Source organism: Xyrauchen texanus, chromosome 30 (genome assembly GCF_025860055.1).
Source record: "Xyrauchen texanus isolate HMW12.3.18 chromosome 30, RBS_HiC_50CHRs, whole genome shotgun sequence".
In the NCBI taxonomy this organism is placed as follows: domain Eukaryota; kingdom Metazoa; phylum Chordata; class Actinopteri; order Cypriniformes; family Catostomidae; genus Xyrauchen; species Xyrauchen texanus.
The window spans coordinates 35,623,155-35,648,734 of NC_068305.1; the positions used below are offsets into that span (position 1 = coordinate 35,623,155).

The 25,580-nt window shown below is 39.6% G+C and overlaps 1 protein-coding gene across 1 annotated transcript; it reads left to right on the top strand.

Moving 5' to 3' along the window:
• LOC127623826 (kinesin-like protein KIF3C) lies at positions 1-18,516 on the top strand. The gene is made up of 8 exons (XM_052098373.1): positions 1-1,698; positions 8,518-8,619; positions 9,446-9,568; positions 13,065-13,183; positions 13,456-13,572; positions 13,873-13,981; positions 14,141-14,307; positions 16,409-18,516. The coding sequence occupies exons 1-8, from the start codon at positions 277-279 to the stop codon at positions 16,521-16,523; spliced, it is 2,274 nt and encodes a 757-aa protein (XP_051954333.1). The 5' UTR covers positions 1-276; the 3' UTR covers positions 16,524-18,516.
• Positions 18,517-25,580: the final 7,064 nt, after the last annotated feature.

Genomic DNA, 25,580 nt, shown 5'->3' on the forward strand with positions numbered 1-25,580 from the left:
AGGGCTGCAGTGCGTGATGCTCTCATAGACGCGCTTGCATATTTGCGGTCTCCAGCGGAATCGGTGATATTTTTTTTATTTAGTTCTTCATTCATTCGAGTTCATGACGGAACCGGGGTTGTCTATGATTTGTTTGCGGAGACAGCAGAGATTTTCCCTGGGACTGGCATTATGCGCTCGGTAACCGGGAGCTGATGCTAGTATCACCTGACAGCTGATATAACGGTGAAGAACCTGCGCGCATTGATATTCATTCATCCTACGGAAGGAATCAAGATGTCGTTGAAATCAAAGAATGGCGAGACTGTGAAGGTGGTAGTTCGGTGTCGCCCGCTGAACCGTAAAGAAGAATCGTCGGGTTATGACGATATCGTGGAGATGGATGTGAAATTGGGCCAGGTGGCCCTGCGGAACCCCAAGGCGGGTCCGGGAGAACTGCTCAAGTCCTTCACGTTTGACGCGGTTTATGATGCTTGCTCCAAACAAAGTGATTTGTACGACGAAACCGTCCGACCGCTCATCGACTCGGTTCTGCGCGGCTTTAACGGCACCATCTTCGCGTATGGACAGACGGGCACCGGGAAGACGTACACCATGCAGGGCCAGTGGCTGGATGCAGAGCGACGCGGCGTCATCCCGAACTCGTTCGAGCACATCTTCACGCACATCTCGCGCTCTCAGAACCAGCAATACCTCGTTCGGGCCTCATATCTGGAGATCTACCAGGAGGAGATCCGGGACCTGCTCACCAAAGACCACAGCAAGAAGCTGGAGCTGAAGGAGAGCGCAGACTCAGGGGTCTACATCAAAGATCTGTCCTCCTTCGTCACCAAGAACGTCAAGGAGATCGAGCATGTCATGAACGTGGGGAACCAGGCCAGATCTGTGGGCTTCACCAACATGAACGAGCACAGCTCTAGATCGCATGCCATCTTCATCATCACGGTGGAGTGCAGCCAGCTTGGTCCAGATGGCCAGAACCACATCAGAGTGGGCAAGCTCAACCTGGTGGACCTGGCCGGCAGTGAGAGGCAAACCAAAACAGGCGTCCAAGGTGAACGTCTCAAGGAGGCCACCAAGATCAACCTATCCTTATCGGCTCTAGGAAACGTCATTTCCGCCCTGGTGGATGGACGAAGTTCTCACGTACCCTACCGTGATTCCAAACTCACACGGTTGCTTCAGGATTCTCTGGGAGGGAATGCCAAAACCATCATGGTGGCCACGTTGGGTCCGGCCTCATACAATTATGAGGAGACTCTGACCACCCTGCGCTACGCCAACCGCGCCAAGAACATCAAAAACAAGCCACGCGTCAACGAAGACCCCAAAGACGCCCTTCTGAGAGAGTTCCAGGAGGAGATTGCCCGGCTCAAAGGGCAGCTGGATAAAAGGGGCATGCTCACCAGGAGAAAGAGGAGAAGCAGAAGACTAAGGAAGATTGGTGAAGGGGGTGAGGAAGAGGTAGAGGAGGGCGAGGAGGCGGAGGATGAAGATGAGGAGGAAAGCTTGGAGAAGGACGGGCAGGAGTACATGAAGGAACAGCAGGAGAAGCTGGAGAGAGAGAAGGAGGCGATCAAAGATGACCATTCTCTGGTGGCCGAGGAGAAACAGAAACTCCTGGAGGAGAAAGAGAGGATGATGAGGCATCTGAAGAAGGAGCAGGAGGCCACCGACCTCCTTACGGCCAAGTTCAAGGTGTGTGGTGGAGTGCTTGTGTTTGTGTGTGTTTGGATCTATGACTGTGGTTGCATCAGGTAATACGTTTAATTCATATTTGACAAAAAAAAAATCTCTTTATATATTGTTGTTTACACTTCCTGAGGCCAGATCTGAGATTAGAAGGTTTCGTGAATTCAAATGAAGTGGAAATAACTATTCATAATTCACAAACTCAGAATTCATAACTGCAAAAAAAAAATGTTTTTAAATAAATTGACCTGCTCCATCATTTTGACACAAAATGTTATGCACTAAAGTAAAATGGAAAGCATTTAAATTGTTATATCAGCCAACATTTAAAGATAATATCTTCTTTAGAGTACAATAAATCTATAGTTAGAAAGCTGAGACTTCACTTTAGTGCATGAAACTAAAAATGTGTTTTGGGGTCAAAGTGACTGGATGGAGCAGGTCACATATCCTTACCAAATATTTTTGTCTTGTTTCTAGTAAAATATCTTAATCCTTAAAACAAGAAAAATGTACTTGATAAGCAAGGAAAAGAGCATAAGAGTTAGATCGGTTTTCAGAGAATGTATCTCTACAATAAGTGTATTTTGTCTTACTGGACAGCCACATCCAATTTTCACTTATTTATACTTAAAACAATTGAAAAATCTGCCAGTTCAGTAAGACTAAATACACTTATTTTAAAGATACGTTCTCTTAAAATAAGTCTTATTATCTTATACACTGTTGACAGTGTAAATTTATCCTGTTTGGGTATATAAATATTTTTACTCAAAAACTCATTAAGAACTAGTTTTCTGCAGTGACAAAGACAGACAGACTGGCAGACAGGTAAGGACATAGATAGATAGATAGATAGATAGATAGATAGATAGACAGACAGACAGACAGACATAGATAGATAGATAGATAGATAGACAGACAGACAGACAGACAGACAGACAGACAGACAGACAGACAGACAGAGATGGATGGACAGAAATAGATAGATAGATAGATAGACAGACAGACAGACAGACAGACAGACAGACAGAGATAGATAGATAGATAGATAGACAGACAGACAGACAGACAGACAGACAGACAGACAGAGATAGATAGATAGATAGATAGATAGATAGACAGACAGACAGACAGACAGACAGACAGACAGACAGAGATAGATAGATAGATAGATAGATAGATAGATAGACAGACAGAGAGACAGACAGATAAAGACATACAGAGATAGATAAATAGATAGATAGATAGACAGACAGACAGACAGACAGACAGACAGATAAAGACATACAGAGATAGATAAATAGATAGATAGATAGACAGACAGACAGACAGAGAGACAGACAGATAAAGACATACAGAGATAGATAAATAGATAAATAGAAGGATAGAAAGACAGACAGACAGATAAAGCCAGACAGAGATAGATGGATAGACAGACAGACAGACAGACAGACAGATAAAGATAGAAAGAGATAGATAGATAGACAGAGAGACAGACAGACAGATAAAGACATACAGAGATAGATAAATAGATAGATAGATAGACAGACAGACAGACAGAGAGACAGACAGATAAAGACATACAGAGATAGATAAATAGATAAATAGAAGGATAGAAAGACAGACAGACAGATAAAGCCAGACAGAGATAGATAGATAGACAGACAGACAGACAGACAGACAGATAAAGATAGACAGAGATAGATAGATAGACAGACAGACAGACAGACAGACAGATAAAGACAGAAAGAGATAGATAGATAGATAGACAGACAGACAGACAGACAGACAGATAAAGACATACAGAGATAGATAAATAGATAGATAGATAGATAGACAGACAGACAGACAGACAGATAAAGACAGACAGAGATAGATAGATATAAAGACATACAGAGATAGATAGACAGACAGACAGACAGACAGAAAGATACATATAGAGAGACAGACAGACATATTGATAGATAGACAGACAGACAGAGATAGATAGATAGATAGATAGATAGATAGATAGATAGATAGATAGATAGATAGATAGATAGATAGATAGATAGATAGACAAACAGAAAGATAAATAGAGAGAGAGACAGACAGACAGACAGATTGATTGAGAGACAGGCAGACAGACTTCCGTTGCATTAAAATTAGAATCAGTGCACCCTCTTCCTCATACACTAATAGTGAAATGCAGTCAGCATTTATTGATTAAACGATAGTGCCAAATCAGAAAGAGGTCATACAAACAAGCAGTTCGATTCTCTGAATCTGTGTCAGTGAGAGAGAATATAGTGGCAACAGAATTCATGTGAATCTCCATGTGCTTTGATCTGCGGTGTTACATCAGAGAGTAGCCATGACGACAGAGAGAATTCCTCCACCCTCATACACAATGTGTTTGAACAAAAGCGTTTGTTGATGTTCAGAGGGTGATATTACCACCTACAATCCTTTTACATCTACACAGAACAGCAGCTGCTTTATACAGAACAGACATTTGGACTTTTTGATGTTGTCAGTTTAAAGCGATCTCTGTGTGATGTATGGTTAAATTAGAGATAAATGTGTTAGATAACTGGTTGTAAAAGTTTCGGATAGCTGACTGATTTTGGCTAATTTAAGTTGACAGCTGAAATGGATGAAAACACAGTGCAGTCAACCAACCATGAGAAGCAATCTGTTTTTCTCAACCATCATTAAGCCAATCAAAAGACAGTTGCCAGGCAGAGTTTCCTCATGCTAGCTGGTGTAACGGCATTGATTACAGTTAATTGATAAAGTTGACCAGTGGAGTATACCTTCCGATTCCAGTGTGAAGAATGAACTGGAAGTGATGTCACATATCAATTGCAATTATAGTCAGTCTTATTCTTGACTCATTATCTGAAATGACCGGATCGACTTTTTACACAATATGCACATGCAAACCCACATACAATGTTAAAAGACAGTTGTTGTTATTCAGTGTATACTGTTCAGTATATAGTGAGCAGTAGGATATCCTTCTTCACTCTTAGGTCAGAGGAGTTTAAAGGCAAAGTCATGGACAGAATGGGCTTGGGGAAATCACTTACTAACCTTTATTGTGTAAAGTTATAGCCAATATTACAACTTTGTTGCCGTGACTGATGACTGTAAAAATGACCATTTAAATGACTTTACAGCTCAAATAATACACTAGTTTTAACAGGAGAATGAATGTAAATACTTTTATAAAATTACAATCTTCTCATTTCTGCTTTTAAACCCTCCAACCATTGTCCCCATTCACTTTCATTGTAAGTGCCTCACTGTAACCTCCATTTTGCTTGTTTAAAAGAGAAGGAAGGATGACAGTACATTACAATACAGTACATTTTTGTGGTAATCAACGTTATGCCACAGATGCTGTCGAATGAGCTTAACATGTATTGAACCCATAATATTCCTTTAAAGGTGTAAAACTGTGCATCCATTCCAGCCCAATGTCTCTTTTATGTTGAGAGGATGGAAAGAAAATAGCAACATTGTATCCTCTGGAATAATGAGATGTCTGGAAATTTAATTTGACTGTTTTGCATGCTATTTTTAAACAAAAGTTGGCAGTATACAGCATATACTGTGCAGTATGCATTAAACAGTTCTGTAGTCTGAACGTGTGCTGACAGCAAACATCAGTCATTAGCCTTCTCCCAGCATGCTTTGCTGAAATATTGATGAGTCAGCATCTATGTGCTGGAGGGCGGAGCTTCGCTTTGGAGCTCCCGGCCAATGAATTCCACACTTGTATGAATACATAATGACCCAGACTGAGCTCTGTTTCTATGGCAACCGGACTGTGGGGGTCTGGATTGAAAGGTCTCCATTAAATGAGGGCATCTCTACTGCTGCATGCATGTGTGTGTGATTACACAGCAAACCCCCTTGACAACATTTCTTTTAAATAATTTTTTTTTTTTGCATGTTCTGTATATTCTCTTCCAACTTGACACCCCTATTACAACTGTATTATTATACAAACAGCATAATTTGCTTTTTTCTCAATATTTAGTATTTTAAAATATCTACAATCTAGTTTATGTCACTGATATTTAGCATCTCTTGCACGGGATGTTGACGATGAGATATGATCTAATCACCCAAAGGGGAGCAGTCTACTCCATACATTACTCACGCATGTGTGTGTGGCTGCACATTAATGCAGTGAGTGTCAGAGACTCAGCCCATTACAGATAGACAAGACGGTTTTGGTTTCATCCCCGAGGATGAAATGCTCTTTAATTCTCTCTTTCCATCTCTGTGTTTCTCTGACTGGTTTTTGTGCATCTTCCTCCTCTCTTCCCACACATCTCCTCCCATTCCATCCTGAGAGTGAGAAATGACTTTGTATTTTGTCTCTGAGGCTGTCAGGTTCCCCTGATGGGCGATCTGTTTTGAGACCTGCTAACAGTGAAAGTTTCTGTAGGATATTTTGGATGTTATGAACTCACTTTAATGCAAAAAACCCTTCATCTTATTCACACAAAACTCGCAATCAATTTAAAAAATGCGTAAATATGCTGAAATCAACCTGGTCTCATAGAATCCCATTACTATACTTTGTATATTTTATACAAAATGTATTGTACATATCACAGCAGTTTCCTGGTGAAATGAAAACTAGAGATGCTACAACAACAATGACTTTTATTCCTTTCACTCAAATCATAAGTAAAATGGCAGATTATCAGTTTATAAACACTTACTTTTCGCACTGTTCCTCACATTACTTGTACTATAATCGCATAATGTTTACATTTTAAAGGTGCGCTCAGTCATTGTTTCCCCATTAAAACATTTTACTCTTAAAGAAATGAATTGTAATTTTGAAACAGATGTTTAAAATCATGACGGAAATCTTATAAAAGCTGTTTTATTCTACATGGGGCAGGGCGCCCTCATGGGGGCGGCCATATTAGAATCCCATGTCCAGCTGAATACTACTCACTTAATCTCAGTAACTGTGTTGATATTGGGCAATTTCACTCCTGGATTGCATGAATCATGGCTAATTGTGAATAGTGAATTTTCACAATGACATCCGTAACTGAAAACTATTTTGATTTATGCTGCATCCATTTAAGTCCAAGATGAAACAAGCAAAAAGTTACTGAGTGTACCTGTAATTTTTGCATGACATAGCTAACTACATTTCTATCGGGAAGACACGCAGGCTTGAGTGAAGTCTAATATGCCATTTATTTGATAAATGTAAAACAGAAAGCAATGTCTCTCTCTTTGGCGTAGGCCCCATCCGGCGGTCCGAGGGAGTTGTGCCCGGAACCATCATGTCCTGCCGGAGATAGGAGGCGGGGCGAGGAGCCTACCTCCGTGCGGGACGGGGCTCAACTGGTGGTGGTGGGGTGGTGGAGGTTGCCGTGTTAGCACACTGAAACAGCAATGTGATAGATTGTGAGCAGACTTATAAAGCAATGGCTTACATGCGATTGGCTAGGAATTACCCAGCTAATGATGTGATGATGTACAGCTGCTAGTCTTCCCGCTGGAACTTCTCTGCGCTTCCATTTACAAGCTTTTTGTAGTGCAATCCAATTAGCTCTGATAGAGCATGGTACTTGCGATGCAAAGGACCGAGTCGAAACGTGAACCGAAAGTGTAATTAAAGCGCCACGAAAGTGGTTACTTCCGTCATTGTGTATTTCATCTAACTACTTTTTATGACACTATCGGTTAGGCTTAGATTCAAGGTTTGTGTGGGAAGTTGGTTTTGTTGATTTAAAACTCAATTGAGCATTGACCTTCAATAACTTATGTGTTTGGGAGAACATTTAACTCGCATTTAGCACCAAACAGTGAACACGTAATGTAACAATGCACCAATTTGAATGAGATCAAACTGGGAATAACTAGCAACTGAATAGAAGAATGGATGAATGAATTGAAGAATGGATGGATGGATGATTGGTGGATGGATGGATGACTAGAAGGATGGATAGATGTTTAAACAGATTGATGGATGGATGAATAGAAGAATGGATGAATGAATTGAAGAATGGATGGATGGATGATTGGTGGATGGATGGATGGATGACTAGAAGGATGGATATATGTTTAAACAGATTGATTGATGGATGAATAGAAGAATGGATGAATGAATTGAAGAATAGATGGATGGATGACTAGAAGGACGGATAGATGTTTAAACATCAACTGACACAGACAGTGTGCACAAATAAATGACGTCATCAGCGGGCACAATTCATTCTCAGTGTACTTCTCCCCCTTTTTTTGATGGGTCATTTGGGTCAGCTGTATTTCTGGGTTCATTCTTTGTTCCGGCCCTTTGAAAATATTCTTTATGTGTCACTAAACCCAAAAGCTGCTTCTGTCCACAAAGAGAGCTCTGTACTACCAGTCCTGACCACAGAAACAAGGAGGATAGAAAGAGAGAAATGATATTCAACATGCCATGGAAACATCTATCATAACAGGAATAGACGTGTGTGGAGTTGTGCATGTGAGCGTTTTTGTGTCCAGTTTAAAAAGTTGACTCAAAGGGATGTTTTTAATTGGAAAAATAAATTGAATTCAGAAATAAAATTAATAGATACATAAAATGTAGGAGTAGGGTTTGGGTTAGACTCTATTTATTATATTTAACTTTATATAAGTTAACAGCAGTCTATAGTATGTTCTGTTTAAGATAAATTGTTAGTTGTTTTTTGCATGTTTGACCATACGTTTAGGAAGGTTGGTTCTTATATAGGAATTATCCAAACACAACATTGGAAAGTCCGCATGTGATCTGGAGCTGATGTTAATGGTTTCTCATGGTTGCTACTGTAGGCAATGGAAAGCAAGCTGCTGGTTGGTGGGAAAAACATCATTGATCACACTAATGAACAACAGAAGATGCTGGAACTGAAAAGACATGAGATCGCTGAACAGGTAAACCATAAACACTCAGATTTACATCACTAGATTGTTTAACCATGGAAACGTGGACAACTCCATATATCTCGAGGGAGGTTTATTTACGAATGTCAATATCTGCATAGCCACATACGTACCTTTAAGTCTTGGCAACAAAAAATATTATTGTATATTTGCATTGTTATTGCCCAGAAAAAAAAAAAAAAAAGATACGGTTCATTGAACTCACTGTGATCATTTGTGACAACTTGCCCCAGTAGAGGGGCATGCCATTAAACCAGTGGTGTAAGTTTAATGTGAACAAAATCTGCATCTCTCTTTAAACTGACGCCTGCATTAAACAGACTATTATAGGCTTTTCAGCTACATTTTAAATGTAAAAACAATTAAGAGGCACAAAACAATCCATAAAACAACAATAAATGGAAAATGGAACTTACAAAAAATATCAAAACAGGGTGACAATCCACCCTGATACAAATGTGACAACATACCCTGACCTGACTATCTTGAAAAATACCTTTGTCCTAAGAAAAATGTAAAACTTTTGTTAAAAATCCACCTTCATAATATAGTTGACCCTTGCCTTACAACATGTCAGTGTGGTTTAATTATGTTCACTTGTTTACCCCAGAGCTATAATGAAAATATGATGATAGTGAAAATGTTCTTAGGAGGGTAGAATTCAAAAAACATGTTCATTTAAGAACTAGGTGTTCAAAACAAACATAAAAACCTGACATACTAGATGCTATACTGAGATATAGCCCTTGTGACAACTTCCCCATGTAACAACTAGCCCCTGGTCTCCTCTAACTCTGATGTGTATGTGCATGTGCAGACACGTAGAGAGAGAGAGATACAGCAACAGATGTTGGTCCAGGATGAAGAAACAGTAGAACTCAGAGAAACGTTCTCCTCTTTACAACAGGAAGTGGAGGCAAAGACCAAGAAACTTAAAAAGGTGAGATGTTTTCTGTACAACCCTTAACCTACAAAACACAAAGGGAGATGTTAGACAGAATGTTAGCCTCAGTCAGCATTCACCATCAAAGCATCTGTTTTCCATCAAACGAAACTGAACGTTGACTGAGGCTAACACTTTCGTTTTTGGGTGAACTGTCCCTTTAACATTAGAATAGGCCTTGGCCAAAATCTTATATCATGGTTTTAGTCATGGTTTTATTATGATACAGTTCACTATAACTCTATCATAATTTACATTTAAATTATCTGGAAATCCAACATAAAAAGTTGATATATTAATCCTTTAATTCTGCAGCAGTAGCTTCACCAAATGGAACCGCAAAAATAAAAATGGTTTTCAAACAGGTTTCCCAAACCCTCCCCCATCTGCCATTGGTTGTATTTCTCTTTTTATTTGGAACTCGAAACCCCCACGAAAATGTGCTGAGTCTTATTTGAGCGAGATCACACAGCCTTTAGCAAATATTGAATAGGGAATCAGTAATATACAAGTCTATATCTAAATACAACAGTACTGAGTTCCCTAACTCCTCTATTACCTTTCTCCCCTTTAACCCTCGTCCCTTGACTTTTGACCCCCTGGAAAACCCCTGAACCCCACCTCCCTGCGAAAAACCTTTTATCAGTACAAAAAGGTTAGTTTGTTTTACACTTGCTTGGTCACTAAGGCTAATGCTAAATGCCAGTTTGGGTTACACCAAGCAAAACACAAATGCTTTCACGGCAGCTACAACAAATTCTAGCCAATCTGCACTAATCCACATGGCTACAGCTGGCATGTTAACCACTAAATGCCTGTCTCCTTCCTGATGATGTAATGATCTTCTAAATCTTTGATAACCCATCTGTCTAGAATTGATTTAGCTTCGGCTTTATTCTCATTAGCAGATGCTGTTAGACAAATTAGACAGAAGTGAGCTAAAATTTTGTTTTCTTATTTCAACGCTGTTCCTACATTTAAGAGCATGTCACTTCCAGTCAGAATCACTTCCTGTCAGGTTCTGAATAACTGACCTTAGGCCTGTGAATTTGAACACCATCAATTGCCTGCAAGTCCTGCACCTGGCCTGACCTCTCTGTTCCCTCCTACCCTTGACCTTTACATACTCCCTTTCCTGAGCTTTCACCTTAATTAACTTTGCTGTGTAAAACTGGACACTAGAAGATTGATGGATGAAGAATGGAATTGATGGATGGATGATTCATTGATGGATGGATGTTTGAATAGATTGATGGATGGATGAATAGAAGACTGAATGGTTGGATGAATGAATAGAAGAATGGATGAATGGTTTATTGGTAGATGGATGTTTGAATAGATTGATGGTGTCTCAGAGCGAGAGTGAGACAAAGAGACCCAAAAGCAGAGGAACAGTCCAAAGGATGTATTGACAATAAATAATAAGTTCAGCAAAACGTGAGGAATTCTTGATTGACTGGTACTGCTTAGTAGCACAATCAGCATTGCCATGGCAGCGCTGATTTGCTCTGCTCGTGATTAGTGGCAGCAACTGTATCTTATCTCCCTTTCCTCTATTTTTTCTCTCCTTTGTCTCGTCTTCCTTGCCAGATCATTGTGTTTTGTTCCCAGTCAAGTCGTGTTGTTCCTGTGTATTCCAATTACCCCAGTCAGTTTGTTTCATGTTGTTCCTGTGTATCCATTTTCTCCCAGTAGGTTTGTTTTCAGTTTTATTGTTATCTTGATTTATTTTGTACTTCCTCGTTAGTGTTTTGTTTGTGAGTTGTTTTGTTTACTCTTTTAAATAAAACTCCATTATTGCCATTCTTGCATCTTTGGTCCTTCCTCAAATAACAATGACAGATGGATGGATGGATGGATGATGCAATGAATATAAGAATGGATGGATGGGTGATTTATTGATGGATGGATAGATGGCTGGCTGGCTGGCTGGCTGGCTGGCTGGCTGGCTGGATGGATGGATGGATGGATGGATGGATGGATGGATGGATGGATGGATGGATGGAAGAATGAGTGTTGAATGGATGATTTATTGATGGATGGATGGATGGATGGATGATGCAATGAATATAAGAATGGATGGATGGGTGATTTATTGATGGATGGATAGATGGCTGGATGGATGGATGGATGGATGGAAGAATGAGTGTTGAATGGATGATTTATTGATGGATGGATGGATGGATGGATGGATGAATAAATATAAGAATGAATGGATGGAAGAATGAATAGAATAATGGATGTAAGTATGAATGATTTATTAATGAATTGTTTAATGGATGGATGAATCTTAAGAATGTGGGTTGATTTATTGATGGATAGATGTTTAAATAGATTGATGGATGGATGAATAGAAGAATGGATGAATGAATTGAAGAATAGATGGATGGATGACTAGAAGGATGGATAGATGTTTAAACAGATTGATGGATGGATGAATAGAAGAATGGATGAATGAATTGAAGAATAGATGGATGGATGACTAGAAGGATTGATAGATGTTTAAACAGATTGATGGATGGATGAATAGAAGAATGGATGAATGAATTGAAGAATGGATGGATGGATGATTGGTGGATGGATGGATGACTAGAAGGATGGATAGATGTTTAAACAGATTGATGGATGGATGAATAGAAGAATGGATGTATGGATGATTGGTGGATGGATGGATAGATGGATGACTAGAAGGATGGATAGATGTTTAAACAGATTGATGGATGGATGAATAGAAGAATGGATGAATGAATTGAAGAATAGATGGATGGATGGATGGTTGGTGGATGGATGGATGGATGGATGGCTAGAAGGATGGATAGATGTTTAAACAGTTTGATGGATGGATGAATTGAAGAATAGATGGATGGATGGTTGGTGGATGGATGGCTAGAAGGATGGATGGATGATTTTTTGATGGATGAATGCATGGATAAACTGAAGAATGGACGAATGTATATATGGATGGGTGAACAGAAGAATGTATAGAAAAAATTATATATGAATGGTTTATTGATAAAATGATGGATGGATGGATTAAATAATTATTTATTGAGGAAATTATAAATAGATTGATGGAAGAATGGATGATTTATTGATGGATGGATGGATGAATGAATAGATAAATGAATGGATGGATGATTTATTGATGGATGAATGAATAGATTGATGGATGGATGTACAGATAATATAAATGTATAGATAAATAAGAAAATAGATGTATAGAGAGATGTTTTATTGATGGATGGATGGATGAATAAATTCATAGATGAATGGATAAATAGATTGATGGATAAATAGTAAATGGTATTTACAGATAGGTGAATAGAACAATGGATAAATGAATGGAAAATTGATGGATGTATGATGGATAGATAATTATCGTCATAGAAAAATGATGTATGGATTACTAGAAGAATGAATAGATGGATATATGATGGATGGCTGGATGAAAAGAAGAATGGCTGGATGGATAATCATGTGGTTTTCTCTGTAGTTGTATGCAAAGCTGCAGTCTCTGAAGGCTGATATTCAGGATGTGAATGATGAACATGTCAGAAGCCGACAGGAACTGGAACAAACTCAGAATGAACTGACCCGAGAACTCAAATTTAAGTGAGTCTTGAGCTCTAACAGTACGTCTTAATGAGAACCTTTGTGTTTTGTTAGAATAAAAACATTAGTTCCTTTAATTATGAGTCATTTTTACTTTCGAGGACATCCACAAAGGCAGGTTTTGACAAATTTAGCTAGCTTCACTGAAGATACTTTTGTTCCCCAACTAAAGCTAAGTACAGAAAACATTAGTACACACGCACACACTCACACACACACTCATGAATTGTTTATGATATATAGTATTTGTGTGTTTTTGGACTGTTGAGCAGATATCTGATAATAGAGAACTTTATCCCTCCTGAAGAAAAGAATAAAATCATGAACAGACTTCAGTTTGACACTGAGGAGGATCAGTGGAGGTTTCAACCTCTTGTCCCGACTGAGAAGTGAGTGAACTTTAACCTTTGCATGTGCACTAATGGTATCAGATGGTAATACTGTGTTCTGTGTGACTTTAATATGCAGGATACCACGGTACTGAATAATTATCATATTCATGTGCCATGGAATAGTCAAAGAATAGCATGCTCTTACCATCATGGTAGTTTAAAAACAACATGGTATTACCATGCTACTTTTCCTAACTGAGAGCATGCTTTAACGACAGTGATTTTGTGATTTACTGGACAGAAGGAACAGAAGTTGCTGTTTTTCTTTGAATATGTCTGTTGTCTGTGTTGACACAGTAAATTCACGCAGATGAAGAGAAGACCCACTTCCGCTGTGGGATACAAGCGACCAATCAGCCAGCATGCCAGAGTTGCCATAGCAATGGGAGCACATTCCAGATACAGGGTATGTTTATAGACGAAGAGAGAGAGATATGGAAAAGTAGGCAGAAAAAGTGCAAAATAGCCAGCGGATGTTTATGTGCTAGAGCAGCATGACATGTGCAGTGTAACGAGATCAATTGTGATGATGCTTGTGCTTTTTGTCTCTCGTTTCCTCCCGCAGGCTGAGAATATAATGGTTCTGGAACTGGACATGAGTCCCCCTGTCATGTTTCAACTGGACTCCCCAAAGTCCGGGTCAGAGACGGAACTGTCTCGGGATGTTCTGTTGGACAATGACAACTACAGAGAGAAATCAGCATCAGGACGGGTCAAAAAATCTCACTCATGGTTAGTATGAGCGAGAACATAAAACAAAATGTACACAAGACAAAAGCTGTGTCCCAAATGATGCGTTATACATATACAGTGCATTCATGAAGTATTCAGACCCCTTAATTGTTTTAAATTTTTTTTGTTGCATTTTTTTTTTAAAACACTCCATACCCCATAATGGTAAAGCAAAAACCAGATTTGTATAACTTTGCAAATTTATTATAAAGATAAAACTGAAATTTCAAATTGATATAAGTATTCACACCCTTTGCTATGACACTTTAAATTGAGCTCAGGTGCATTGCATTTCTCTGGATCATCTTTGAGATGTTTCAACACTTTGATTGGAGTCCACCTGTGTCAAATTCAATAGATTGGACATGATTTGGAAAGGCACACACCTGTCCATATAAGGTCTTACAGCTGAGCAAAAACCAAGCCATGAGGTCAAAGGAACTGCCTGCAGACTCAGAGACAGGTTTGTGTCGAGGCAGAGATCTGGGGAAGGCTACAAAACAATTTGGCTGCATTGAAGGTTCAAGAGCACAGTGGCCTCCATAGTTCTTAAATGGAAGAAGTTTTGAACAACCTGGACTCTTCCTAGAGCTGGCCGCCCAGCCAAACAGAGCAGTCAGAGGGGAAGGGCCTTGGTAAGAGAGGTGACCTAGAACCTGATGGTCACTCTGGTTGAGCTCCAGAGATCATGTGTAGAGATGGGAGAAACTTGCAGAAGGACAACCATCACTGCAACACTCCACCGATCTGGACTTTATGGCAGAGTGGCCAGACGGAAGTCTCTCCTGAGTGCAAGACACGAAAGCCCGCTTGGAATTTGCAAAAAAACACCTAAAGGACTCTCAGACTGTGAGAAACAAGATTCTCTAGTCTGATGAAACAAAGATGAAACAGTTTAGCTTCAATTCCAAGCATCGTGTCTGGAGGAAACCAGGCACTGCTCAGCACCAGCACAAGGATCGCTCAGGACCTCAGACTGGGCCAAGGATTCGTCTTCCAACAGGACAATGACCCTAAGCACACAGCCAAGACAGTGCAAGAGTGGCTTAGGGACAACTCTGTGAATGTCCTTGAATGGCCCAGCCAGATCTCTGACTTGAACCCAATCGAAACATCTCTGGAGAGATCTGAAAATGGCTGTCCACCGATGGTCCCCATCCAACCTGACAGAGGTTGAGAGGATCTGCAGAGAAGAATGGCAAAAAATCCCCAAATCCAGGTGTGCAAAGCTCGTCTCATCATACCCAAAATACTTGAGGCTGTAATCACTGCCAAAGGTGCTTTTTAATACATTTGTAAAGTTATCAAAAATCTGGTTTTTGCTTCGTCATTATGGGGTATGGAATGTAGATTAATGTGAAAATAAAAAAAGTAAGCATTTTAGCAAAAGGCTGCAACATAATAAAATATGGGGGGAAAAAAGATGGGGTCTGAATACTTTATGAAAGCACTGTATGCACTTACAATGTACACTATGCGCTCAGCCATGTAGAGAATAAATTTTAAAGTGTTGTATTGTCCCAAATGGAACAACTAATTGTTGTTTATTACACGGATGCATTCGCTATTTAACAGCTGCCGGAAGTGATGTTTCAGACGTACGCAATTGTGTTGCCACTAGTTTTAGTGCATTACCCAACCTCAGTTCAACACTTGTATCTCAAATAACGTACATATATACACAGCTTGGGGTGATGGTAAATCATTCAACTTAAATTTGTGAAGTTTCGCTAGTTGCTACATTCCCCATTATTTACAGTTGTTTTGTCAGACCAGCAATATAGGATGATGGCGTGGTGGTGGCGTAGTGGGCTAAAGCACTGAGCTGGTAAGCAGAAGGTCGCTGGTTCTATCCCCACAGCCACCACCATTGTGCCCTTGAGCAAGGCACTTAACTCCAGGTTGCTCCGGGGGGATTGTCCCTGTAATAAGTGCACTGTAAGTCGCTTTGGATAAAAGCATCTGCCAAATGCATAAATGTAAATGTAAATGTAAATGTAAAATATAGCCAGGTAACTCCGCCCCTTCCGTTGCTGGTAGCATGCATGCGATGAACCGTGCTGATCTGAGGATAATGACATCACTTGTGTTCCATATGCAGGTGCCAGTCTTCGCAAGTTATTTCCTCCTCAAGCTCCGCCCTCTCTCTGGCATCCTCAGGGTCCCTTAGCTTGCCACACCCCCAAAACATTGTCATGGCAACAGCCCATGAATGAAGTACTGGAAGTACCATTACATCGCCTCTGCAAGGGATAAACAACAAGTCACAAAAAACAACATATAGGCTACTGAGGAAGATGACTTTCAGACAAATGGCTCCATCACCATTAACCAGTTACTCCTCTACAGAAGCAATCAAACCTACAACCAAGTCTTTAGGTAAACTCCTCAAAACCTGTGAACGTGAGAGAAAATAAGTTTTCACTCTCCAGATCGGAGTCCCTCCAGACTTAAAACAGACCCATTCCAGCTCATCAAGTCCAATCAAACAATGAAAAAAAATATTCACCCTTTCTCTCTCTCTCCCTTTCTCTTGCTCTCTGCTCAACTGACACTCAGGACAATATTGACCTGAACAGACTTTGATAACTGCCATCAAAAGACTCGACAGCTCTGAATAATCTCACCACGCTAGAGACCTGAGCCTATTTAAAGGTGAAGTGTGTTATTTTTGCGACACTTGTGGCACCAAACAGAATTGCAAAAATAGTGAATGTTTTCAAACAGAAAGTCCTGCCCTAAACTCATGCCATTGGTTGAGCCAATGTTGCTGTGTCGGGCTGGTCGGGATGAACAAACAAACAGAGCAATGTTTTGATAGCACCACAATATCGCATGCTGTTTCAACATTTAATCATGTGTAGGATATGAATTATAGATTTCATTTTAAATGTCAATTCTTGACATCCAATAGACCTCAAATTTTATATCAGGGTTCAACAGCAGGGACTGGTCAGGGTTGAAGGAAAGCTGAATGCAGAAAAATACAGAGTTATCCTTAATTAAATTCTGGTGCAGAGTGCTCAGGACCTCAGATTGGGCCGAGGATTCGCCTTTCAGCAGGACAATGACCCTACGCACACAGCCAATACAATGCAAGAGTGGCTTAGGGACATCTCTGTGAATGTCCTTGAGTGGCCCAGCCAAAGCTAGGACATCAACCGAATCGAACATCCCTGGAGAGACCTGAAATTGACTGTCCACGGACGGTCCCCATCCAACCTGACAGTGCTTGAGAGAATCTGCAGAGAAGAATGGCAGAAAATCCCCAAATCCAGGAGCGCAAAGCTCGTCGCATCATACCCAAAAAGTAATTATCGCTAATAAAATAATAATAAAAAGGCTGTAATCTTTGCCAAAGGTCTGAATACTTATGTCAGTGTGATATTTTCTTTTTAATTCCTGAAATCAAGAATCAGCATATTAACTTGTGAAAAGTGTTTACACTTTTGGGGGAATCAACTTGCAGTACGAATGGCTTACTTATAGTTAAGCTATAAAATTGGGTGGGATACAAGGAAGTATTTTAGCACTGAAGAAATTGCACACTTCACCTTTAAGCAGTTACGTTACTTAGATTCATTTTGCTGCTTCCAAAACTGTTAGTCAACCTCAATGTTTACGTACCGACCAGCACAGATCTGATCCAGGTTTAAAGGCACACCTATGGCAAACACACACCTCAGATGATGGATGCCAAACGGATGGGGCTTTGTGATTGGTCACGTTGAGCTTTCACTTCCTGTGACTGTAAAGAAAAGAGTTGAGCATGAGAGACTTTCTCTCTGTCTCTCTCTCTCTATCTGCATGTTTTACTGTATGTGTGCATCTATGTGATTCTAAACAGGGTTCTGAAATAGAGGCGGCTGATTGGCTGGAGGAAGAATCTAGAGCATGTAATAAATGAGCTGGGCTTTGCCGCTACCTTTAAACCCCTGCTCTAACTTAAAGCAATGAGTTCCAAACCATACATCTGTAAACACATTTGAGCTCTCATAAACACACATGCACGCACACAAGCCTTGCTTACTTGATGCCTAACACAGCTCTGATCATGATGCTCCCCAGCCAGATGCCCCTCTACTGTAATTATGAACATACTGGAGTTTTGTTATATAAAGGAGTTTTGTGTGTTTATGTGTGCCAGAATTGTGTTATTGGCTGCAGTAAAAGAGTTGCTCTCACTGGTCTGAATTAAAGGAGCTGTTCTCTGGCAAAAGCTTCAATTTCTCTTCGTTTTTTTGTTCTCACTTGTTAGCTGATGTTTTCTCATTGGCCCCATTCACCTCCATTGTAAGTGCCTAACTGTAACCTCAATTGTGCTTTTATGAAAGTAAAAAAACATTTATTATAGGTAATCAACTTCATGCCACCAATGCTGTTGATTGAACTTAACTTGTATTGAACCTGGGATATTTCTTTAAGTCTAAATAATCTCATTGCTGAGTGTAAGTGATTTTACCTCAAATGCTTTCAATATGTTGTATCACACCAGTTCTCAGGTGGAGTCATTGAGGGCACAAGTAAGACAATCTCTCATGCTCTCTCTCTCACTCTATCTCTCGCTCACTCACTCACTCACTCTATCTCTCTCTCACTCACTCACTCTATCTCTCTCTCTCGCTCTCCCTGTCAGGTTTACAGTATGGCCGCTGAAGCAGGTATCTAGATCTTCTCTGAATAATTAACACACATGCCCTCACGGCACCTTCTATTACAGTTAATCGGTGGGAGGCTGTAGGTTATGTTTGGTGTGCCGGTGTCGTGTTCTGTTTAACCCTCATGTGGGTCATTTCCCTCTCATCGGTGTCACATCACTAACTAAAGGACTGCTCACTTAACACTCACACAGGTTTGTTTCATGATTGACAGGACTCTTCGGAGGGTTGAATCCACTGGGCTGAATCCATGATGGAGCAAAAAAACTGAAGGGAGATGTAGAACAAGGTCATAATCAGGGTGCCATCTTTGGGGGGCATTTTGATCTTTAGGGTGGGCAAGCGCATGTCTATTTATTGGACTGGGAAGTGGGCCCACCTTGATCATTTCACCATCCAATCAGAACTGGGGGTGCACAAGGAAAATCTAAGGGACAGTTTTTAATACTGTACATTTAAAGGGATACTTCCCCCAAAATTTTAATTCTGTCATCATTTACTCAGCCTTGTGTTGTTCCAAACCCGTATGACTTTCTTTCTTCCATGTCAAAATGATATGTAAGGCAGATTGTTAGCCTCAGTCCCCATTTACTCTATAAAAGGTGCAATGAAATGTGTATTGTGTTCACTACTAGTTAAAATAGGTGATAAAATAGAGACTAGAATTCCAAGAGGATCGAGGATTTTTTTTTTTTTGGCCACAGGACATTTTTACACACACACTCTCTCTCTCTCTCTCTCTCTCTCTCTCTCTCTCTCTCTCTCTCTCTCTCTCTCTCTCTCAAAACTGAATTATGAATGGGTCTTCTCAAATAATGATGCATATAGGCTTTTATAATTAAAATACCACCATGTTGAGACATTTCATTTCCATTTAGGCCTTAAAGGGATAGTTCACCTAAAAATAAAAATGATCTCAATTTACTCACCCTCATTCTTCTGCAGAACACATACAAAGATATTTAGAAGAATATTTCAACTCTGTAGGTCCACAATGCAAGTGAATGGCTGCCAAAATGTTGATGCTCCAAATGCACCTAAAGGCAGCATATAGTAATAAATAAAACTTCAGAGGTTAAATCCATATTTTTAGAAGTGATATAATTGTGTGTGTGAGAAACAGATCAATACTTAAGTCCTTTTGCTTGAAATTCTTCTCCCTGCCCAGTAGGGGGCGAGATGCAAGAAGAATGTGAATTAGGGCTGCACGATTTGGGAAAAATGTCATATTGCGATTATTGAGGTTAATATTGCGATATAATAAAAAAATGCTATCATGAGTCAACTTGCTTGAATATCAAAGAAAATGCACAAATAGATAACTGATAATGCTGAAATGTGTATTTTTCAACTCAAACATACAAACTAGCAACAACAACAACTATAAATGCAGTGTTTTCAAATTAAAATATTTTTACAAAATTAAATAATATCTTTGCATTACTGCTATTTAATAACTATTGTTATTTTCTCAATATTACACCTAAATAAAATAGAACAATAAATAAGAACATACACATTTTCACAAAAATAAGATTGTCCAAACAAACAGGGACATTTAAGCAGGATGTAACATGTATTTTGTATAAACTCTTTTGAAAAGGAAACTGGATATAAAAGTGTGGTTCACTCAATCAAACCAATAAAACTGTTGTTGTTGTTGTTGTGTGTGTGTGTGTGTGTGTGTGTATATATATATATATACATATATATATATATACACACACAAAAATTTTATTGTTGTTGTAATTTTAATTGTATTTTTTCACATAAGACTGATCTTATGATGATAACCACACGTGCCACTCCCTAAACCGAGACTGACTGATCATCTTTTTATTAGCGGTCTAGAAAATGGGCAAACAGCTCTCAAAGAGAATGGGCTGCCACGTCCACACATGCACTTATTTATCTAATAAAATCGCAGCATTTGCCATCATATAATCGCACAGGCTGGCATCGAGATTGCGATAGGATTAATCGTGCAGCACTAATGTGAATCACCAAAAACACAAGTGTGTGTGAAAGTGATCTGTTTCTTACCCACACCTATCATATAGCTTCCAAAGATACTGATTTAACCACTGGAGTATTATGGAATACTTTTATGCTGATTTATGTGATAAAAAAAAATTTGCAGCTTCAAAATATTTGGTGCCCATTCACTTGCACTGTATAGACCATAGGAGCTGAGAAATTCTTCTAAAACCTTCATTTCAGTTCAGCAGATGAAAGAAAGTCAGACACATTTGGGATGCCATGGGGTGAGTAAATTATGTGAGAATTTGTGGCGAACTATCCCTTTAAGAGCAGCAAATGTGCTCTGTTACCACCCCCTGCTGGACAAAACGCGAAGAACACAGACTTTAATTTAGAGGTTCACTGCGAGTTTTTTTTTATTATTATTATTATAAACATATTTACATTCCTAATAGACACACATATATCGGATTCTAGATGAGCCCGTGTCACCTTAAGTCTTTAATAATAAACTTAGATTTATCAGCACAAAGCCGATCCTGACTGACCCATTTATGAAGTGTTTGTATCGCATCAGACCGCCAGATGGCAGCACAACACATTAAAAATTACATGATTAACCCTCTGTAACCCACACTAAAATACAAGTAGTCTATGCAACTTGTGCATTATTTTCCAATACTTCTGAAGTCTTGCGGAAGAACATGTGAGGTGCAAATGATATTTGAGTGTTATAGTGAAGCACAAGTTTTGCAGTGCATAAGGATGTTACTTTCAAGCAAATGTATCATGTGACTTCATAAGGCTTTCAACATTTACATTTACATTTATGCATTTGGCAGATGCTTTTATCCAAAGCGACTTACAGAGCTCTTATTACAGGGACAATCCCCCCAGAGCAACCTGGAGTTAAGTGCTTGCTCAAGGACACAGTGGTGGTGGGTGTGGGGCTCGAACCAGCATCCTTCTGATTACCAGATTACCAGTTATGTGCTTAGACCACTACATCACTACACCACCACCCCAGTCCCCATTCACTTGCTTTGTATGGAAATTAACAACATAAACAACTATAAGTACATCTCCGTTAGTGTTCCATGGAAGAAACTAAATAATGCTGCTTTAAAACAACATGTGGGTGAGTAAATGTTGACAGAATTGTAATTTTTGTGTGAACTATATTTATTAATGTACTGTAAATATACAGTATGTGTTTTTGGTGTGCTAAACCCTTGGAAACCACCGGGTATATATACAGCAGTACTCTCTATACTATTAATATTCAACTCAATGTGACAAACTGTCCTCGCTCTCTCTCTCTGTGTGTGTCTACATGGTCACATTCTGTACAGGTTTCACACTGCTGCCCTTCTAAGATGTCATGGACATACAGAAATAAACTTGCTGCTCATCAGCTATAAATCATCTCTGGTTTGCACTGCCTACTACAACCTACAAACATGAAAATGTATTTAAAATAATGAATGGGTCAAAGGTCAGTGCGTTCCTTCTTGAATACATTATGCCCGGGAATGTATTTTTACTATGCACCTCCCTAAAGAATGTACTTTAATAATGGCATAGAATAAAGGGAAAAGGACAGAGATTAATGATATATGTTAAAAAGTGTACATTAAGGGTGTGGCTCATAGAGCTATTTCCAAGAAGTGTGACTAATTGGAAGGGGTGTGGTTATTTCAAAGAGGTGTAGCTAGGTGTAGCTAATTCTGCGAGGTGCTGCAAATATTTATGGGTGTGTTTAAGACTTAAGAGTGTGGCTATGTCAAAGAGGTGTGGCTAGCTTCAAGGGGCGTGGCTAATTCAAAGGGGTGTGGACAATTTAAAGAAATGTGGTGAAATCTAAGGGGTTTGTCTATTATAAAGAGGTGCAACTAATTCTAAGAGGTGCTGCTGATATTAAGGGTGTGGGGAACCATAATGGGTGTGGTTTTTTTGAAGAAGGTGTGGCTAATTATAAGGGGTGTGTCTATTTCAAAGAGGTGTAGCTGATTCTTGGAGGTGCTGCTAATAGTAAGAGGTGTGGCTAACCATGAAGGGTGTGGTTATTTAAAAAAGGTGTGGCTAATTCTAAGGGGTGTGGCTATTTCAAAGAGGTGTGGCCAATTCTTAGAGGTGCTGCTAATTGTAAGAGGTGTGGCTAACCATGAAGGTTGTGGTTATTAAAAAGGGTGTGGCTAATTCTAAGGGGCTTGGCTAGTTCAATGAATTGTGGTGAATTTTAAGGGGTGTATATCTAGTTCAAAGAACTGTGGCTAATACTAAAGGGTGTGGCTATTTCAAAGGGGTGTGGCTAATTCAATGGGATTTGGCAAGTTTAAAGAACTGTGGCAATATTTAAAGTGTGGCTACTTCAAAGAGGTGTGGTTAATTCAAAGGGTGCTTCTCATTTCTGAAATTTTGCATCCTCATTTCCTTTCCTTGCTTCCTTTTTTCACTTCCTTGCTCCAGACTCTTTGGAATCAAGAAAAAGGATTCAAGGAAAGGAAACAAGGAAAAGCTAGATGGATATTTTCATAATGAAACATAATAGTTCAACATGCACCAATAAAGTATGTGACAAAAATGGTTTATTTAAACAGCAAAGGTGAAACATAAATTAAAACTGTTGTGTAAGATGTGAAGGGGGTGGAGAATTTATGCATGGGGGTCCTGCTCGACCCACTCCGAATGGGACTCTAACCGGCTTCTCCGGCATGGGATGTGGGCATGTGTACTAATGAGAAGGCTAAAGGCTACAGCCTCTAGTGTCAGTTGCTAGTGCGCCTCTTGAGGCCAGGGGAGTGAGGTATACATATGTACAGCTTCCTACCAGCTGGCTCCCATTACACTCACCCCCCTAAACCTCACTCCCATCCGGGTCACGGCACCACTGTAGCCGGTCCTGCTCGACCCGGTCCGAACGGGACTCGAACTGGCATCTCTGGTATGGGAGGCAGGCGTGCTAATGAGGACGCTAAAGGATACAGCCTCTAGCATCAGCTATAGTCCAGCTGGCTCTCATTACAAATGCTGTAATGAGGCAAAATTCTTCTGGATTGATAATAACTGGAATTTATACAAACTAACATACATACAACACACTGCTCGCAAATGATGTTCAATAGAGCTGATTTTGTGTCAACACAATGCACAGCTGCTCACTTAAATACAAGGCAGTGGGAATTAATTTTGAACAGGGGGTGCTGCGGATGGCCGGACGGGAGGGGTGGGGGGTTTGAGTTGGTGCTGGGGGCTTTAGGGTTGGCCGCTGCTGCGGAAATAACAAAAAAAACCTTAACATTTTCGTCATTACTTCCATTAACGAGATTAACACAAAATACGATGATATGACAGCATTGAACAGTGGGTGCTGCAATGCTGACAGGGGAGCACCCCCCAGCACCCCTAATTCCCACGGCAATAGAAGAATAGAAGAAAATTATCACACCAGTAGGTTGACAGCCTTCCTCTTTACACTGTTATGTCTTTTAACCGGCTTTTTAGAAACTCTCCCCTACTGCTTATACTTCCCACGTCTATACTTACATAAGCAGTAGGGGAGAGTTTCTAAAAGACATTACAGTGTAAGATGGAAATGCATTGAAAACTCTCAAACCTCATGCCACATTTTTTCTGTTCAGCAGAAACAGATTAAATGTAGATTTTATAGGGCAAGTCAGTTACGCATTAGTCACAGCAAATTTCATAACTGAGTTGCACACCCTCAGAAACCAATCACTGATTTGATCAACATGTTCAAGGGTTGTCTCTGTGACGATCCCTGGCCCTTTGTTAAGTTACTTTGTACGACTGTAGTGCTGGTAAAGACATCACTTAAAGTACCACATAATTGCCATGTTTTCTGGAGATGAACATTGGAGTACTATGTAAATAGGATGGTACATGCATACAGTAATCATTATGCACCCTAAGTAGGTATAACTGCAGCCTGGAGATATTAAAAAAGGGGGCAGAAACTCCAAAAGAGGGTGGGTAACTTCAGAAGGGGAGGGTTATTTCAGAAGGAGGTTGGGCCAACTCCAAATTGGGGTGACACTTCTACACGATTAGGGTTAGGGAAAGGGTTAGTTTAGGGCAGTGGTTCTCAACCCCCCAATCGTTTGACATAATTTTAAAGCGGAGACTTTTTTGTACAAAAACTAAATATTTGTGTTATTTGCTTAATTTGCTTGATGCAACTTCGATGCATTGCATCATTTAATAGATTTGTTAATAAATTCAGCAGGCTTGTGTCATGAAAGTGAGACCAAACCTTGTGTTTCTTGAATTCAAACAGATGGAGGGCTATATCTGAGGCCTATAAAATGAAAATGCAAAGACAGAAACTAATAATAAAAGTAATATTGTTCATATATTTCCAAAAATAAGTGAAAAGAGCAATAAAATTGCATATTTTGTCCCACTCAAATGCTCATTCTACATTTCAGCATTGATTTTGAATTGGATGCAGATGTAAATTTCATCAACAACAATAAGGTTATCTCTAACATCTATTAAAATTTAACCAGTTATGTTTTCTTGCACTCAAACGATAAATATTTTAGCCCATTTTTTGGGATTTGCACATTTCTATTTAATCTTAAAAAAAAAAATAATTTGTGTATTTTGCATTTG